This window comes from Malurus melanocephalus, unplaced genomic scaffold (genome assembly GCF_030028575.1).
Source record: "Malurus melanocephalus ecotype Western Australia unplaced genomic scaffold, MMel_1.1 scaffold_237, whole genome shotgun sequence".
Taxonomy (NCBI): Eukaryota; Metazoa; Chordata; class Aves; order Passeriformes; family Maluridae; genus Malurus; species Malurus melanocephalus.
The window spans coordinates 864,134-881,125 of NW_026623469.1; the positions used below are offsets into that span (position 1 = coordinate 864,134).

Consider the following 16,992-nt stretch of genomic DNA (forward strand, 5'->3'; position numbering starts at 1 on the left):
ACGAGCAACCTCTGCAGCAAAGGGAAGCGTCTCCTTCACAGCCCAGCACGGGACGTTCCAGCGGGCAGCCCAGGGCCATTGTGGCTGCTGGGCTCAGCCCTGGCGCCTCAGGCTGCCGCCGCACCTGTCCAGGTAAGGCTGTCAGTGCAGCCCCTGCCCAGGGCGCGTTTCACTAACGCGCACACGCCGCACGTCGGGAGCGCCGCTGTCACCTCGCGCGCCCGACCCGTTGCCTTTGTCCCGAAGCAGAGGAGCGGGCCGGCCCGGGGCGAGCAGAGCGGAGATAAGCCCCGCGTAGCGAGACAGAACGCGGGCAAGACTACGCGTGCCACCCTCCCCCGCGGGCAGCGCTCGCGATCCCGGCGCGGTCCCCTGGCAGGCACGGGGCCCGGGCAGGCCGCGGCGGGACGGTCGCCACGGCAACGCGGGCCGTGCGTCGCCCTGACGTCACTTCCGCGCAGGGCGGAGCATCGCGTGCAGTACCAGCATGGCGCTGTCGCGCGCGGAGCGCTGCCTCGCGCTGCTGCTGCGGCTGCTGTCGCGCGCCTGTCTCGCGCTGCTTGCGCTGCTGCCGCCGCCGCGCGCCGGGCCCGCGGGTGCCGCTCCGCGTGCCGTCCCTCCGCCGCGGCGCGCGCTCCTGCTGCTGTCCGCGCGACGCCTCGCGGCGCTGCTCCGCGCGCGGCAGGTACCCCCCGCGGCCCGGGGCCAGGGGAGCGGCGCCACAGCGGCTGTCCCGGTGTGGCCGCGCAGCGCCAGCGCCTGACCGCGGTTCCCGCTCTGCCCCTTCCCAGGTGACCTGCATCGAGGTGGTGGAGGCGTACGTGGAGAGGATTAAGGAGGTGAATCCCCTCATCAACGCTGTGGTTAAGGACAGGTGAGCTGTGGTCAGAGGGCACGGTCGAGGAGACGGTGGCTCCCCGCCTGCTTCTCTTGGGCACCAGGCCAGGCCGCCGCACCACGTCAGGGGCACGGGGACCCCTGCGCCGCCACCGTAGCGGCGCCGTTCTGAGCGCCTGGCGGCGGCTTGGCCGGGATGCCGCTCCTGGCTCTGGCAAAGACCAGGCAGCCTCGCCTTCCCTCACAAGCTCCTGCCGCATTGGGGGTCTACGCGCCCTGCGGGGACCCCCACACCTCATTAATTCAATGCCAGAACATTGCCAGGTGCCTTGTTGCAGGTTTGAGGAGGCACTGCAAGAAGCCCGGCAGGTCGATAAGCTGCTTTCGGAGGGCCCTGGTGATGACTACCTGGAGGAAAAGTTCCCCTTGTTGGGAGTTCCCATCACTGTCAAGGAGGCATTTTCTCTCTACGGTGCGTTTATCTTCGTGCCTTTCCACTTCACAGGTTGTGATTTACTGCCTCTTGGCCAAGTGCTCCCCAGAGTGGTGGGTGGCTGTGGCAGGTGCTTGGAGGGAGGTAGTTTCCCTTTCCCTGGTTTGCACCAAAATCTGCCCGGATTTCTGTGTTTGTGTTCATTTGTAGCACACAGGTGCTGCAGAGCTTGTGGTGCCTTAGAGGAGCAGTCCTTGCTGGGAACCTGCTTCCTGCAGCCCTGGATCATCTCAGGGCATTGTCCCTGATGCTGTTTTCCTGTCAACCTTGGCACCACAGGAATGCCCAACACCTCTGGCTTGGTCAATCGCCGCAACGTGATCGCCACTTCGGATGCCACAGTGGTGTCACGGCTGAAGCAGGCAGGTGCCATCCCACTGGGTGTCACCAACTGCAGCGAGCTCTGCATGTGGTACGAGTCCAGCAACAGGATCTACGGGCGGACCAACAACCCCTACGACCTGCAGAGGATTGTAGGCGGCAGCTCAGGTGAACCCCAGCACCTCGGCACAGTCCTGCATGAGTGGCAGGTTAAAATGCAGCAGGGGAAGACTTCCAAGTCTCTGCACACAGCTGTTGATATAGCCCTGCAAAGCTTACAGGCCTCTTTCCTGGGCACTGCTGTAGGCTATTGGGAGGTCCAGCTGCGCTGCCCTTTCTGAGTGTTTCACTGGCATTGCTTCAGTTTGCTCTGTCATACTTTGGCAGGAAAATCCTTTTGGCCTACATCCCCCAGCTGTTCCCCAACCATCACTGAAGCCAGGGTGCCCCCCACCTCTGCTGCTTTTTAAGCCCCCACCTTCACTGTGAAGTGCTCCTGCTTTGCTGGATGATTTGCACCATAACCTGTGGGGTTTTGCCATATTTTCTTCCATGCAGGTGGGGAGGGCAGTGTCCTGGCAGCTGCCTGTTCAGTCATAGGTGTGGGCTCTGACATTGGCGGCAGCATCCGGATGCCTGCCTTCTTCAATGGAGTCTTTGGCCATAAACCCACAACAGGTAAGGCAGGTGTGGGGGTCTCCTCCTCCTCCCTGCCTGCAAAAATGCCATGAGGTGGAATAGGGGCTGTGGGATGAACCCATTCAGGACACCCCTGTGCTGGTGGGATTGCTGTGAGGAGCCAGGTAACTCCTTGCATGGGACAAACTTGTTGAGGGAGCTCTGCTGGGCTTGGCAGTAGGAAGCTTTTGGTGGCAGAATGCCAGGCACATGGGACATGGCAGGGAGTTTATCCAAGTATTGCATCCTCAGCGTGGGATGTTTTCACAGGGTTGGGATCTGTTGGGGTGTTTCTCTGTTCTTCAGTGTCCTGACTGGATGCTTTTCCTCTCTTCCCCACCCTGTGCACATTGCCAGCACTTGTCGAGTGTGCAATCCCTGGGGAACCATGTCCCCCTGCACCCAAAGACCCCCAGCAGGGCTACCCCCATCTGGAGGCAATACTCGGGGTGGTAGCAGATGTCTCTGCTTCCAGGGGTGGTGCCCAACGACGGCCAGTTTCCAAACGCTCACGGAGTGCGCACCAGCTACCTGTGCACGGGGCCCATGTGCCGCTACGCGGAGGACCTGGAGCCTGTGTTGAGAATCATGGCTGGTTCCGGGGTCAGCAAGTGAGTTGGTCCCACTGCTTCCAGCTACCGAGCTGGAGTCAGCAGCTCTCCCATCCGCATAGAGTATCAGTCCTTTGTACGAGACAGATCTGAACCCCTGACGAGAGAGATGAGGATTTTCCCAACAGAAACTTTCTGGGACTGACGGGGCGGATGAGCAGCTGGATGGGTTGTGTGTCTTCAAGGTCCCACCTTCCCACCCTTGGGGACAAAGCAGTGTCTCCTGACAACACATAACACTCTGCAGCTGCAGAGGAGCCAGGGATGGATTTCTGATGAAGCACCATTTCTTTCCCAGGCTGAAACTGAATGAGAAAGTGTCACTGGAGAAAATCAAATTCCACTGCATGGATCATGATGGCGGGTCTGTTTTTGTGTCACCTGTGGACAAGGAGATCTTGCAAGCCCAAAAGAAGGTAGGAAGCAGCAGAGTGTGGTATTCACTGGGGTGAGCCTGAAGATAGAACCTGAGGAAACCAGTCAAAGGAGCCCTAGGGAGGGGTTAGCGCTGTTCTGTGTGTGGCTTCTGCAGGGACTGGCAGGATAGAGGGCTGGGAAGGCAGCTTTGCATCCCAGTCCCATGCTTTCAAGGGTTAAAAAGTGGAAAGAAATTCTTCTGCACTAAAGAAACAACAAGGGCAAGATCTTGCGAGTAGGTCCCTTTACCCCCTTCTCCGTAGTTTCCATGGGCTGATGGCAGTGCATCACATCCTTGTGGAAGCAAACCCATCGTTGCTCTTCCCTTCAGGTGGTGGAGCACCTTGAAAGTGACCTCGGGGTCCGAGTTCAGCGTGTGGCACTCCACAAGATGAAGTATTCTTTCCAGATCTGGTCAGCCATGATGTCATCCAAGGACAGCGAAGGGCAGGTATGTCAGAGTGAGCTGGCAAAGGCACAACTTCAGTGGCGGTAGGGAAGAATCAGCTGTTCATGGCCAGCTGTGGAGAATTGTAGGCTTCCCAAAGATTCCCAGGGGCTTTCTCTGCTCCATTTGCTTCCCCAATCCTCCTGTCACCTCTTCCTAAAGCTGCACAGCCCGTTCTCCCTTGCTGTCCTGTGGGATGAAGCCATACTCCTCATGCAGAGGAGCAATGTGGTAATAGGGAGGGGGAGGTTGTTTTGGCAACCTCCTTTTTGATCTTTTCCATGCAGGTTGGTAAGTCAGGCAAACAGGGGGCATCCTGCCTTGCTCTTTGCCCCATGCTGTGTCTTCTTACTTGTAGGCTGGGATTAATGTCCTATGGGATGCCAGGACAGGCAGGGGACTAGTAGCTTTCCAGCAGGAGGCCTGCCCGTGTTATTTTTCCCTGGAATTGCAGCCACTGTACTATGTTCTGTGCATGCGGGAAAGTATTTTGTAATAAAATTAACTTCTGGGAGTGTTGTACCCTTGTGCATTCCTGGCACAGAGGCAGTGATGAAACACCCCACCTCCACTAAGGAAGGTATGTCTGGCTCCTCTGCCTCCTTCCTGGTCCAGTGGTCATATCACAGGAGGAAATGCTTCTGGGACATTATCCCTTGCATCATGTCAGTGGGTGCTGCTCTGGGGGGCTCTCCCTTCTCCTTCTTGCTGATTCTGGCAGGGAAAGGTATTCATGCTGCTGTCCTGGATCAGTGTCAGAGCTGTGGAGCGCTCCTGATGGGCATCTCCTGTGTGAGAGTGGGAACGCCTCACATTGGGATAATGGGACAGCTGGAATTTCACTGTCCTGTGCCAGCCTGTGCCTCCCTGCCTCATGTTGGCTGTGCTGATGTAAGGAGTGGGTGTGTTACAGGAGGCACAAAGATTCTCAGACCTGCTGGGGGACCACGGGAAGCCAGTGTGGCCGCTGTGGGAGCTGATGAAGTGGCTCGTGGGGATGTCTTCTCACACTCTCCCAGCTATCGGTAATGCTGGGAGGGGCCCCGGGAAATACAGAGGCAGTGGTGGGGTGGGCAAATTGTGAAGTATAGGTAATACCCTTCAAATGTCCGGTGAAGGAACTTGGGGTTTGCCCTGAGCAGCCTAGTGTCTTTGAGTTGCATGTAAGCTCAAGAGAGCTGGTTGGATCTTTGATCAATGGGAGTGGGTGTCCTGGGAGAAGAAATGAGGTTGATGGAGCTGAGGGCAGGGCTCGCTCGTGCTTGAGCCCTGCCAGAACTGCTAGGGGCTGAGAGGGGGCAGTCACGGTCTGCACTAATCTTGTTTCATAGCAGCAGGTAGTAGAGAACCCTAATTAGTGCTATCGTGCTGCTGTTTAATGAACGCTGGGGTCGCTCTGCTAGCTCTGCTCTACCCCACTTGCTGGAAAAGCTGGAAGGAAGGGGCAGGCTCTGCCTTTCCCTTGGCAGAGCTGAGGGGATGCCACTCACAAAGCTGTGCTAGGGGCAATCTCCTGTGGATACAGGCAGGGAGGGGTACTTGGAGGGCCACTCTAGAAGCAGGGGATGCTGCATGTGGCTGGGCAATGTTATTCTGTGGGCCCCACATAGCCCACAGTCCTCTCACTTGCTCTTGTCCCCATTTCTGCCTTTTGCTACAGCCCTGGGGCTGACAGAGAAGCTGGTGAACCTCAACCTCAGTGGGAAGGCCAAGCTGGTGAGCATGGGGAAGAGCCTACAGGAGGAGATGGAGGCACTGCTGGGGCCTGACGGGGTGCTCCTCTACCCTTCGCACCCCACCATCGCTCCCAAGCACCACTCCCCTATCTGCATGCCCTTTAACTTTGCCTACACAGGTGAGCAGCTCCGGCTCCTGTGGAGTTGCAGGTAGGGCTGGAGGGATGGCCTTACCCATGGCAGCAGTGTGGGCTGGCAGCCAGGGTATTGTACCCAGAGTTCACGTTGCTGACAGTGGGCTGTGCAGCAAAGGGAGGGTTCTTGCTGCTCTAAAGAGTGGGGTGAGGGTTGTCATGCTTCATGCTATGTGGCATCTTTTACCTTTTGCTGAAGGTGTCTGTCCAGAGCAGGGCAGGTCTGACTTGTGTGATACCAGGGGCCTCCATGCCCCAGAGGTGTTACAGCTGCTGCCATTAGCAGGAACCTGAGAGCTGCCATCTCTTGGGTAGAGCCTGGGGTTCTCTCTGTGGTTCCCATGCGGCCTGAACACCTCAGTGCCAGTGTCAGTGCTGCCTGGCTTTGGAGTCATAAAGGGCTGGTTCCTGTGGCAGGAATGTCCCAAACTTGGCATGCCACAGTGTGATGTGGGCACTGGGGATCTCTGACCAGTGATATCCCTTTTCACCATGTCTCTTTACTGCAACATGGAGATTTAGCTCCCAGGATCTTGGCGTTGTGTGTGGCAGCAGCTGCTTGTCCGGGGTGGGCAAGCCAGGCAGTGATGTGTCGCTGTGCTCACTCTGCTCCAACCTTCTCTCTTGCAGCCATCTTCAATGTCCTGGGCCTGCCTGTGACACAGTGCCCGCTGGGTCTGGGCAGTGAGGGACTGCCACTGGGTATCCAGCTGGTAGCAGCTGCCTACAATGACCACTTGACACTGGCAGTGGCCCGGTACCTGGAGAAGGCCTTCGGAGGATGGGTGTTACCCGGGAAAGTTTAGCCTTAGGAGGCACAGACAGAGGCGGTGGCAGGCGCTGATGCTTGATCCCATCATGGTACTGCCTGCTCCCTCGACGTCCTCCTGTGCCCTCCTGGGAGTGGCTGGTGGGGACAGCCAGGCTGTTGCCACTGGAGTCCTCATCCCTGTGGCACCTTTTTTCAGGGAGAGACCTGCCCTTCCCGAACCCCTTAGGCACCCCAGTGCCACAGTCTGAGGATATCCTGCCTGCGTCCTGCCTGCAGTGGACACACAGCTTTTCCAGACCATGGAGATGGACAGCTCTGTAACCCTTCTGCTTTCAAAACACTGAGAGTTGGGCAGAGCACATGCTTCCAGAATGCAGGAGGCAGCTGTGCAGCACCTCTCAGGGCCGCCTGAGCACATGGGGGTCTCCTTGGCCTGACCCTACCCCCCGGGCTGGACTGTGCCTGCTGCACCCAGGCCTGCCGGCCCCTACAGGGTTCTGCTCCTGCTCCTGCAGGGTTGCCCCCACCCTCTGACCAAAAAAAGGAAGAGGGGTTGAGGGGTCTGATGTAGGCCTGAGTCACCAGCAGTGCTTTGTGCGGTGGTGGGTGCTGGTCTCTGCCATGTATGCAGCTGTCAGGAGAAACTGCTGTTGCTCTGAGAGCATTTGTAGCAGTGACTAAAGCATCCACTGTCTTCCCCTTCTCTCTGGGGGGATCATCGTGCCTGACTGGCATCCCCTGCCACCTGTCCTGCTGAGCTGCCTGGTCTCTTCCCCAGGAGTGGATGTGGGCAGCAAGCACAAGATGTTCTTATTGAGGGAAATATTAAAGAGCCTATCCAGTCTGTTGGGGCTGTGTTTCCTTGTTCCTTATGGTTGTCACCCTGCCAGCTCTCTCCTCAGGATGGGTCAGGGCTGCCCAGCACTGCTGGCTATTTGAGTGGTGCAGGGACAGCAGTGGAGGTGTTGGCACTTGGCCACTCCAGGGCTCTTTTGGAATGCCCAGGCTGACAATGACTGCTGGGCACCTGGCAGAGCTGAAGGGTGCTTACGAGCCCCACATGTTGCCAGCAGTGGCTCTGTTAGTCTTGTAATGATAGCACAGCTCTTGGGAAGCACAAGTTCAGCTTTGTTTTGTCCCAGTGGGGCTGCCAAAGGCCCGGAGCTCTTGAAGTGATCCGGAGCCCCTGGTGGTCTCCAGGACAAAACGAAGGGCTACGGTCCTGTGTGCCCAGCGCGGGTCTTGGCAAGGATAAAACCTTCTGGTATTGTTTTTGCTGGGATGGCCTAGCCTGTGTCTGCCCTGCTGCATGTCACCCGTGGCCTGATCACTGTGCTCCACTCTGTCCCCATGCCACTGATGGTCCCTGTAGGGGTAGCGCAGGATGCTGCAATGGGGTGCTGTGATGGGCTGTGCCTCAATTCTGGTGTGCAGAGGGCACTGCTGAGCACCCGCACCCTGCTGGGACATTGCTAAGAAGGAAGCAAGGAAGGCAAAAAAAACAAACCTTGGCTCAGAAAAAGAGGCACAAACCACCCAAGTCAAATCACGTCTCTCAGCGTGGTAGCACAAATAACACGGACCTGTCCCCGCTCTGGAGGAAGCCGGGCAGCTGAGCAGACCTTGGTAATGCTTCCAGTGAACGCTCGGACCCAAACATGCGGTTGCTGACCTGAGGGTGTTGCATTTAACAGAGCATGGTGGGCGAGGGACAGAGAGAAAACACTGGATCAAGGTAGGGGGTAGTGCTGGTGCTTCAGGGTCGTGTGATGGGGAGTAGAGGATTTGTAGAGAAGAGGGAGCTAATTCCCACAATCTCAGTTACTGCCACAACACAAGGAGGGTTACTGGAATTCTCCCTCTGGCTGTGGCAGAAGAGGAATGGATGTGCTGGGGTTCAGAAGGTGACTGGCAGGGACTGGCCTGCAGTCACCCTCACTGCTGTAGGGAAGCATTGGTCCCCGTGGGCTGCCTTCTGTGGTGAGAGCAGCCTTCTCTCTGCCTGTGCAGGCAGCCAGTCCCATGGTTTCCATCAGTTTCTCAGCTCTATGCCTCCACAAGCTCCAGGAACAGTCCTGGAGGCTCTTCCACCCTCCAGGCAGAAAGGCTGCTGCCTTCCACAGGCTCTGTTGCAAAGCCAGGGGGGGTTCTTGCTGGCGTCAGGGTGGGAGGAATCCCTAGACCTGCTGCCTGCACTTTGGGTCTGGTATTTTGGGGGTCTCACCTCAGCCGTCGCGCACAGTTTACAGCTGCACGTCCCTGCTTGTTGACTGTTCGTCCTTGATTGAAGCTCTTAATGCTGCAAGGGATAGAAATGTTTTGTACTCCCATGCCAAGTTGGTTGCACTTGTAACGTTAGCAGAGTCAGTGTGAAATGGGAAGAGTGCAAGGCAGTGGCGGTGGTGAGCCAGCCCCACGGGTGACCTGTCTGGCCAGGGGTGCTCCCACCCCTCTGCCTCTGGAGGTGGCCCGGGGCTCCCCATCTTCATGGAAGGATGTGTCCCCACAACCAGAAGGTTGGCATTGGTGGCCTCAAAGCCCTTGCATGTATGCTGGGGGAGAGGAAGGTTACCTGACAAGAGCAGGGAAAGATTCCTGGTAGCTGAGCAGTGGGGCCAGGCCAAGGAAAGGAGGGACTGGCCAAGTGTCATATGCAGGTGCCCAGTGGGACCAGCCTCTGCTGTGGGTCACAGTCTGAGGTTTCTGCTTACAGCCCAAGAGGTTCCCTTGTTGGGCCCCATTTTGCCTTGTGGGCGCTGTCACTCACAGTGCCCTCCCAGTTCCATCGAGGCTGTGGGAGGGCTGGGGCTGTCCTGACAGTGGTGCAACTGGTTGTGCCAGTGTGAGTCATGCCCAGAGCTGGGCTGAGTCACCTCCCCAGTGGTGTGAGCATCAGGTGAGAAGCTTTCTCAGACCCACATTCCGGTGACACAGGCAGCATGGCTTCTCACCACGGGGTACCAGAGGTGGGTGCAACAGAAGGTCCCTGCAGCACATGCACAGTGCCATAGCAGAGTGTGGCAGCTGATCACTGTCCCTGCAGGTTCACTTGTCACTACAGCCCTGAAGGCACCTGCCCTGCTGCATGCCCAGGGTGCAGCAGAAGGTCTTCTGCCCCTCAACAGTGGGCACCTCTGTGCTACGATAGGCATGTGGACTCCATGGGACAGTGTCACTGGCTGAAACTTCTAGGAATAATACCTGTTTCTAATCCCAGGTGCCAGCAGCCCGTCATGTCTGTGGGTAGCGGAAGAGCTCCAGCACACCTGTCCCTTGCCATGGCCCCCAGCATGGCAGTATAGTGTGGGGGCAGATGGATGGACTATGGGAGGATGAGTCCTGCCCTGCACCTGCTGCTGTCCCTGGCCAGCTGCTCCCTGCTGCAGGGTAAGCCACTGCTGAAGCTGTAACCACAGTCTGGAGGGGTCCTGGCTGCAGGGTGGGGGGAGGCACAGAGACACCTATGAGACCTACTGAAGAGGAGGAGCCCAAATAATCTTCAGGGTGTGATGGGAAAGAAAACACCAGGATCAGCAACAGATGCGACAGTCTTTGCTGGTGCGTCAGCTGTGTCGCTTACTTTGACAGAAGTATGGAGAGGGTGTTCTCAGTGTCCGAGGGACTGGGAAGATGCAGGTGCTCAGTGAAAAACACTTTGAAGTGAGTGTTTGCCCATGCTGGGCTGAAGCTGGGAAAGCTGTGCAGCATGGCTACAGGGAACGCTGCAGGACACGGCCTGATGCCCCTCTGCTCCCTCCCCAGGGACACTACTGCGGCCACAGCACGTGAGGCTGGAGGCACAGAACTTCCATGTCTCACTGCGCTGGGAGCCAGACCCCAGCTCACCCAGCTATGCCACGTACGAGGTGGAGTGGAGAAACAGGTAGGTGGGGAGAAGGGGATGAAGGGGACTGGTCCTCCTACACCCTGGCAGAGGCTGTTGGGGACCCCTGGCAGCCAGAAGACTGCTGTCTGGCAGAGTAACAGAGCAGTGGAGTTGGCAGGGATTGGCTTCCCATCCCTGCACATGTAAGGTCAGCTCAGGACTGTCACTAGGTCATGGTGGGTTTTGAACAACTTCAGGACAACCTCCCTGGACAGCTTGGTCCCTTTCCTGGTCACTCTCCCAGTAACAAACTAAGGGGTTACTTTTGGGCTGGGGTTTTGGATTTGGTTTTGTTTTTTTTTTCCATTATGCTGAATGGGATTTCCTGCATTTTAAACTGTGTCTGCTACCTCTTGTCTTTTCACTGGGCACCACTGAGAGGAAGGCTCTATCTTCTTTTCTTAGACCCACCCAAAGTCACATTTCTCTGAGGCTCAGCAGTCACCCACGACTCACTCAGTTTCCCTTGTACTACAGAGCCTCAACAGCCTCAGCCCCCTGGTGTACTCTCTCTGCCATCCTGTGTGTTTTCTCATCGTGGAGAGCACAGGTCAGGGTGCAGTGCCAGGTGCCATCTGTCCCCCGGAGGCAAGCAAACTTGCTGGTGATACTCTCCTCACACATCCTGGGATGCTGTTGGCTGATACATGGGCTTTCCTATGCTTTCCACCTGAGCAGGATGGCGGTGGCTGGGCAGCCCTCCCTTTGGGCTGGGAAGTTGCTGAAAAGAGGCAATCCCTGTGCTTTCTCCCTGGGCAGAGCCTCAAACTGGACAAAGGCAGGTGCCTGCAGGGGGAACAGCAGAAGCTCCTGGGTGTGTGAGCTGTATTTTGACAGGATTCACGATATCTACTGGGCACGGGTGAGAGCGGTGGCCGGAGGTGACCAGTCTGAGTGGGCCAGTTCCAGCGAGCTGCAGCTGTACAGAGACAGTAAGGACCAGGGAGCTCCTTCAGGTGGGCTCTTTCTGGGGGGGACAATGGGGAGAGGGGTCCTTGGAGAGATCTGGTGGGATACAGTGGGAAACCATATGAAGATACTGGGGGAAAAAGAGCCAAGAGCCAGAGGAAAGGGACAGGTCAGAGCTGCTGGAGGAGGGCTGGGTGAAGAGCAAAAGGACAGAGGAGACACAGTGAAGTGAGGCTCATGGATAGGAGGCCCCAGTCTAACAAGGCACTGTGAGAATTTGGGTCTCTGGGGAACGCATTGAGATGAGGCAGGAAAGAGGATACGCCTCTTGGTTTGAAGGCTCACCTCCCTCCTGTCATGGTCTGGGAGTTACTGCCCCAGCAAGATGAAGCTGGCGCAGGCAGATAGAGGGCAGGGGCAGACCCTCTGCTCTGTGGCATGTTTTCACACTGGCTGTTCTGTCCAAAAAGCCTGTTGGTCTCTTGGAGCTGGAAATTTTCAGGACCCTCCCCTGACCACCATCACAGGGGTTGTTGAAATAAACTGAATATGTGAGCAGCAAAATGGGTTGTACATTGGCAGTTAGTGTTCCCTTGTTTATTCCCTCTGCATCCAGCTGGCATGGAATTGGTTGCATTCAGTTAGGAAATGATTGCTGGCCTTGGCATTGGGTCTCCGGGCCCTGTTGGATGGCTCGGGGTGAAGGTCTCAGCAGCAGGAACCAGTGGTGCTGCAGGTCTGTCTGTGAAGAGGAGGCAGAAGCAGTGCTGGCTGTCATGAAGACATGGTGGTTGCCATCTCGTTGAGCTGATTTCAGAGCACAAAGTGCCAGGCAGGACCTGAGGAGCTTCTGTGCTCTGGGAGGGGAATGTCAGACAGAAAAATATAATTTCTGGAGAGGCAAGATGCCTGCCTTCCTTTGAAGGCTTTAATTTTCTAATTTTTTTCCCTCCCTGCAGCAATTGTTGGCCCCCCCAAGTTGTCCTGGCTGCTCCAGGATGAAATCCTCAGTGTAAACATCATCACGCCACCCACTCCCTACCGGAGAAGGACTGGTTCCTACAAGCCAGTTGATCAGGTGCTGTTGAAGCTGTGGTATTGGCTGCATCTGTACGAGGGGGACCTGCTTGTCCAGCAGGTGCGTGGTAGCTGGGCAGGGCCCAGAGGTGCAGGGCTTGCACAGGCTTTACAAAGCCACCGTCTCAGGCTGCAGTGGTGTGGGGGTGCCTGTGCTAGAGCTCTGCCCACACCTGGCTGTGCATGCAGGTGGGAGGTGCCCTGCACTTGCAGTCCAGGGCTCCCATCTCAGCCAGGCAGGAGACCCCTTCCCTCCCCTAGACTGCATGGGTAATTCTGCATGGACTGGTTCTGTTCAGATGAAGGTGACGCCACAGTTGTTTCTAGGGCCTGAACACCTCCTGGGACAAAGAACTGGGTGTTGGAAGTGCATGGGAGGAGGGACCATGGGGCAAGTGGGATGTTGAGGCTGCACCGAGCAGTGGAGCCATGCACAAACCCCACCTTCAGCCCTCCCATCTGCTTTCAGGTGCCCTGCAAACGGAGCAGCGAGGAAGCACCTTGCACCTTTGGGCACCTGAGGCCCAGCACACAGTACTGTGTCCGGACAGTGGCTGCAGACATGGCCAGGGAGCGGAGCCGGGAGGCTGAGCAGTGCCTGGTGACTCCAGCAGGCCCTGCAGGTGAGAGGTCTCTCACCAGCTCAGCTGGCACAGTTGCATCTTGGATCATGCTCACAGCACAGATTTGGGTGGAGGTGTGGGTCCCTCACCCCCAGCCACTCTGGTCAGGGCTGTGGCCCAGTGCTGCCCAGTGGGAGCCTCTCAGGGCAATGCTTGCACATCATCTGCCTTGGGCTTGCCTCCTGAAACATCCCAGCCTGACATGAATGGGAAATGCCAATTGAGGGTGGGCTGGGACGAATGTGCTGGAGTCACCCCTCAGCCTGCCATGACCTCCCAGCAGGTTTTCCGTGGGTCCTTGCCATGCTGAGTGCCTTCTTTCTGCTGTTGCTACTGAGTGTGGCTGGGCTCTGCTTCATCCAGTTGCATGTCTTCCCCAGCCCGCCGGAGACATGCCTCCCAAAAGCACTGGTGAGTGACTATCCTCCAGCCTCTGTCTTGTGTGTAGCCATAGCCAAGCCAGGATTCCCTGCATTTGCAGGGGCTCAGCACCTCCTTTCCTCCAACTCTCACAACACCAAGCCCATCTCAGTGCCTCCCCTGCTGTCTGAACCACTGTCCCCCAAAGGAAAAGGTGCTGGTGGAGGGCATCGGCCAGCCATGGGTCACAGCAGAGCATGGGGTCTCAGGCAGTGAAGCCCTTAGTGTTCAGCAATTTATTACCCCCAAGCTGGCAGGGCTTTAGCCAGCTGAAGCTGACTGTGTCACTGCTTGTGTCCTCACAGGCTCTCCAGAGCAGCGAGCCAAATGTGGCCTTATGGGTGTCTCCCCTCGAGCTGGAAGAGCACCCACTTGTCCTACTCCTGCAGACTGTGCTTCTCTCCCACGGGCCATCCACAGATGGGCAGGCATCAGCCACGGTCCCACAGCTCCTCCGAGGCCTTGCCCAGGATGTGAGGGGCTACTGTGCCAATGGGTTTGGCCCAGACTGCCCTGAGGGAAGGGACCCATCATGCACCCACAGCCAGCTGGGACATGCCTTGGATTCCCAGGTCCCATCACAGCTGGAGAAGGATGGGGAGGCAGGTGATGGGGATGATGTGCCAGAGCAGCTGGTGCCAGTGGGACTGGCTGGAAGCCGCTACATAGGTGACAGGGACAGCCAGGTACCTGAGATATGGCTCCCCCTGCACCTTCAGCTTTATTCTAAATGCCAGTGTCCAGCCCTGGGAGCAGACAGCCACCTTCCTCTGCCCGTGCTGAGCAGAAGCTGCAGCCAGGAGTACCTGCAGAAGAGTCTCGACACGGATGGGTGCTGGGTCCAGCTCAGCTCTGTGAAGCTCCCAGCCAGTGTGGAGGAGGGAGGGCAGCTCCTCTGTGCTCCCCAACCCCTGCTCGGTGGCAGAACCGAGCCACAGCCAAGTGACAGCGCCGTGCAGCGAGACTACTCGGAGCAGGCAGAGCTGGGTGTCCCCAGCCCCTGCCAGCTGCCCCCCTCGCCCCTCAGCGTCCTGCAGGCAGCTGCCTTCTCCGGCTACGAGCCACGGCCCCATCTCGCAGTGAGCCATAGCGAGCGGGGGCACCCTGGCAGCCTCCAGCTCCCAGCAGAGCCCAAGGTGCCTCCCCGGCCCTGACGGCTGCCTGTCCCAACCTGTTGGTGCCAGGCTCGGGATGGGACTGGGGCAGGCTCCCACAGGCAGGCAGAGGCATATTCCACGCATGGCCGCCAAGGATGGGCGGAATCCAGAACTTTCCTCTGGGGGTTTGGTGCTCTTGAGCCAAAGCAAAAGGAGCATGGACCAAAGCTGAACCAAAAAAACTTTTACCTATTTATCTGTGTGTATGTGTGATACAGTATCTATATTAATGCAAATTTATGTAATGTTCATATATACATATATATTTATAAAGGTCTTTAATGGAAGAATATTGGGAGTTTTTATTTCTGTGGAAATGTTGATTGTGTGCTGGAGCTGCTTTTAAATATCACTAATTTATTATAGAAGATTGGCTCCTCTACTCATTGTTTCTGTGTTACAGACTCAGCACTGCCCTTCCCTGTACAGCAGTCGGGAAAGGCACTGGGTAAACTTGGGATTTTCCTGATAGAAAATTGGACCCACAATCTCTGTCTTGCTGTCTTGTGGGAAACATCTGGTTTTCAGCACCGTGGGACACATTTATCATTCCTGCTGCCAGCACTGGGGCGATTTATGGCTGAGAAGCCCTGCCCTGTGCTTGTTCCTCAGGATGTTTTTCAAGGCTGTGCCTGAAGCCACAGAGGCAAGGGGAAACCTCCTTGTGCTGTGCCTCAGGCGGGGATCAGTGGAGTCAAAATGTGGTGACAAACACAGGTTCCTGGATTCACAAGGATTGCTCTGGATCTGGGTACAGGTGAGAGACTGCTGTCTAGCATCCAGGCAGCTGGTGGAGGGGATGGAGGTACTGTGCTGCCAGTCTTGAGGAGCCTTTGGGGCTGCACAGGGCCATGTTCTAACCCGGTGAGTCACCCCTGACATCTCAGCCATATTCCTTCCTGCCTCCTACTGCAGGCTGACTCTTGTAGCCCACAAAGGTTCATAAGGGAGCTGAGATCCACCTGCAGCCCAGGGAAGACCCCACACCAGGTGCCTAAAAGAGGCCATGACTCCATGGGAAGCTCATGGCTGGAGCAAGCTCCTGGCAGGACCTGTGGCCCCATGGGGAGAGGAGTCCAAGCTGGAACAGGTTTCCTAACAGGACTGGGGACCTTGTAGGGAGAGTGATGGAGCAGCTTTGATCAGGACCTGTCTTCCGGCCCTGGTCAATCCCACACAGGGATGTGAGGATACGTTGAACAGATTGACCTGAATAAACAAAAGAAGAAAGAGACAGTCCCAAGAGCTGCTTGAGGAGCACATGTATTATCCATATGCTTTTTGCTGCCAACAAAGTTGGTGTCCAGTCACCATCTCCTCTGTCCCTCACAGTCTCTGATATGCCTCAAGGTCATGGTCAAGCCCTACATGTCTGGAGTTCTGTTTGTTCAACTGCTTCATCCCCATAGTCCACAGGGCCTCCACCTCCATGCCACTCTGGAAGGTCACTGCAGGGTCCCAGGCACTGCAAGGCATATCTCAGCAGGAGCATCAGTCAGAGCTGCTCCACTGTTTGTGCTACAGGTTCTGGGCAGGAGCTGCATCCCAGGCAGGAGTTTGTCCAGGCCCAGCAGAGCATCCACCGTGTTGCTCCAGCCTAGTCCTGGGTGGTTTGCCAGGACATGGAACCGGTGCAATGGGACAAGACTGGGTCCTGTGGCTGCTGTATTGTGGGTGCTGAGCTTGTGCCAGGGCACAGCTGGTGCTCTGGTCACAGCTGGCCAGATCTCTGCAGGTCAGAAGGGGGCAAACTTTTTCCTGAATCTGTGGTAGGACAAGGTTGCTGGGGTCCCCATGGGTGATTGAGGCAGTTACTCACTGGTAGCAGGTGGTTGAACAGCTGGAATGTTCCCACTCATATGAAAGAGTTGTTCATGGGGAGTGGAAAAAGGCAGAAGGCTTGTGACATTTCAAGATGGCAATTAGCAGCTGAAGTTTCCAAGTGGATGCGAGAGGGGGTTTCTGCTTAGCCTCGGAGGTGTGAGCAGCATGCAGGGTTCTGCAGAGCCATAGAGAGAAAATGCAACATTCACTGCAGGGCGAGGTCCCAGCATGTCCCAACAGAGACCTGTCACCGCTGTGCAGAGCGCAGGCTCTGGGTGGAGTGTCTGGTTTAAATTTCCACCTTGGTCTGCCTGGCCAGGTGTTATGTGCTGAGCAGGACTGACTGCGCTGGAAGATGGACCTGGGTCAAGGTATGCCCCCAGCCCCAGGCAGGCGCGTGCAGGACACCGGACCAGTCCCTCCATTACCACTGCAGCCTCAGGCACCTGCATACAGCTGCTTCCTCTCTCAGCATTCTATGCTGCCTCCACAGCCTGGAAAGGGCTGAGCCAGCAACTGGGCCTTAGGCACCCAGCTCACCTTAGAGCACCACCGTCTCAGAGGGCAGATGCTGCCTCTGGTGCTGGCCTCAGCCCCATGGCACAGCGCTGTGCCTGCAGCTACTGCTACGGGGGTTGCTGGCAGCTCT

At 57.0% G+C, this 16,992-nt stretch overlaps 2 protein-coding genes across 5 annotated transcripts; both read left to right on the forward strand.

Annotated features, from left to right (window-relative positions):
- Positions 1 to 470: 470 nt before the first annotated feature.
- Positions 471 to 10,272, forward strand: FAAH2 (fatty acid amide hydrolase 2). Of its 4 annotated transcripts, none has more exons than XR_008965915.1 (12): positions 471 to 685; positions 792 to 874; positions 1,176 to 1,309; positions 1,610 to 1,819; positions 2,210 to 2,329; positions 2,805 to 2,940; positions 3,239 to 3,356; positions 3,689 to 3,808; positions 4,719 to 4,830; positions 5,466 to 5,660; positions 9,665 to 9,834; positions 10,210 to 10,272. XR_008965915.1 is itself a non-coding variant. In XM_057374962.1 (12 exons), the coding sequence occupies exons 1-11, from the start codon at positions 488 to 490 to the stop codon at positions 6,479 to 6,481; spliced, it is 1,602 nt and encodes a 533-aa protein (XP_057230945.1). In that variant the 5' UTR covers positions 471 to 487; the 3' UTR covers positions 6,482 to 6,512; positions 6,644 to 7,291. The 4 variants fall into 4 exon arrangements, 2 of the variants coding, with proteins under 2 accessions (XP_057230945.1, XP_057230944.1); XR_008965914.1 differs by lacking the exons at positions 9,665 to 9,834; positions 10,210 to 10,272 and adding exons at positions 6,306 to 6,536; positions 6,644 to 7,291; XM_057374962.1 differs by lacking the exons at positions 9,665 to 9,834; positions 10,210 to 10,272 and adding exons at positions 6,306 to 6,512; positions 6,644 to 7,291.
- LOC130578711 (uncharacterized) lies at positions 9,957 to 14,836 on the forward strand. Its single transcript, XM_057375001.1, has 7 exons — positions 9,957 to 10,005; positions 10,210 to 10,330; positions 11,093 to 11,289; positions 12,202 to 12,380; positions 12,789 to 12,942; positions 13,223 to 13,353; positions 13,668 to 14,836. Exons 1-7 carry the CDS (start codon positions 9,957 to 9,959, stop codon positions 14,514 to 14,516), a joined length of 1,680 nt encoding a protein of 559 aa, XP_057230984.1. The 3' UTR covers positions 14,517 to 14,836.
- Positions 14,837 to 16,992: the final 2,156 nt, after the last annotated feature.

Bases quoted from the DNA above. Each gene is read 5' to 3' on its own strand.
- FAAH2 (XM_057374961.1), top strand. From the start codon at position 488: ATGGCGCTGTCGCGCGCGGAGCGCTGCCTCGCGCTGCTGCTGCGGCTG. The intron at 686-791 runs GTACCCCCCGCG...GCCCCTTCCCAG, and splicing joins CGCTGCTCCGCGCGCGGCAG to GTGACCTGCATCGAGGTGGT. The intron at 1,310-1,609 runs GTGCGTTTATCT...TTGGCACCACAG, and splicing joins GGAGGCATTTTCTCTCTACG to GAATGCCCAACACCTCTGGC.
- LOC130578711 (XM_057375001.1), top strand. From the start codon at position 9,957: ATGGGAAAGAAAACACCAGGATCAGCAACAGATGCGACAGTCTTTGCT. The intron at 11,290-12,201 runs GTGGGCTCTTTC...CCCTCCCTGCAG, and splicing joins GGACCAGGGAGCTCCTTCAG to CAATTGTTGGCCCCCCCAAG. The intron at 12,943-13,222 runs GTGAGAGGTCTC...ATGACCTCCCAG, and splicing joins GACTCCAGCAGGCCCTGCAG to CAGGTTTTCCGTGGGTCCTT.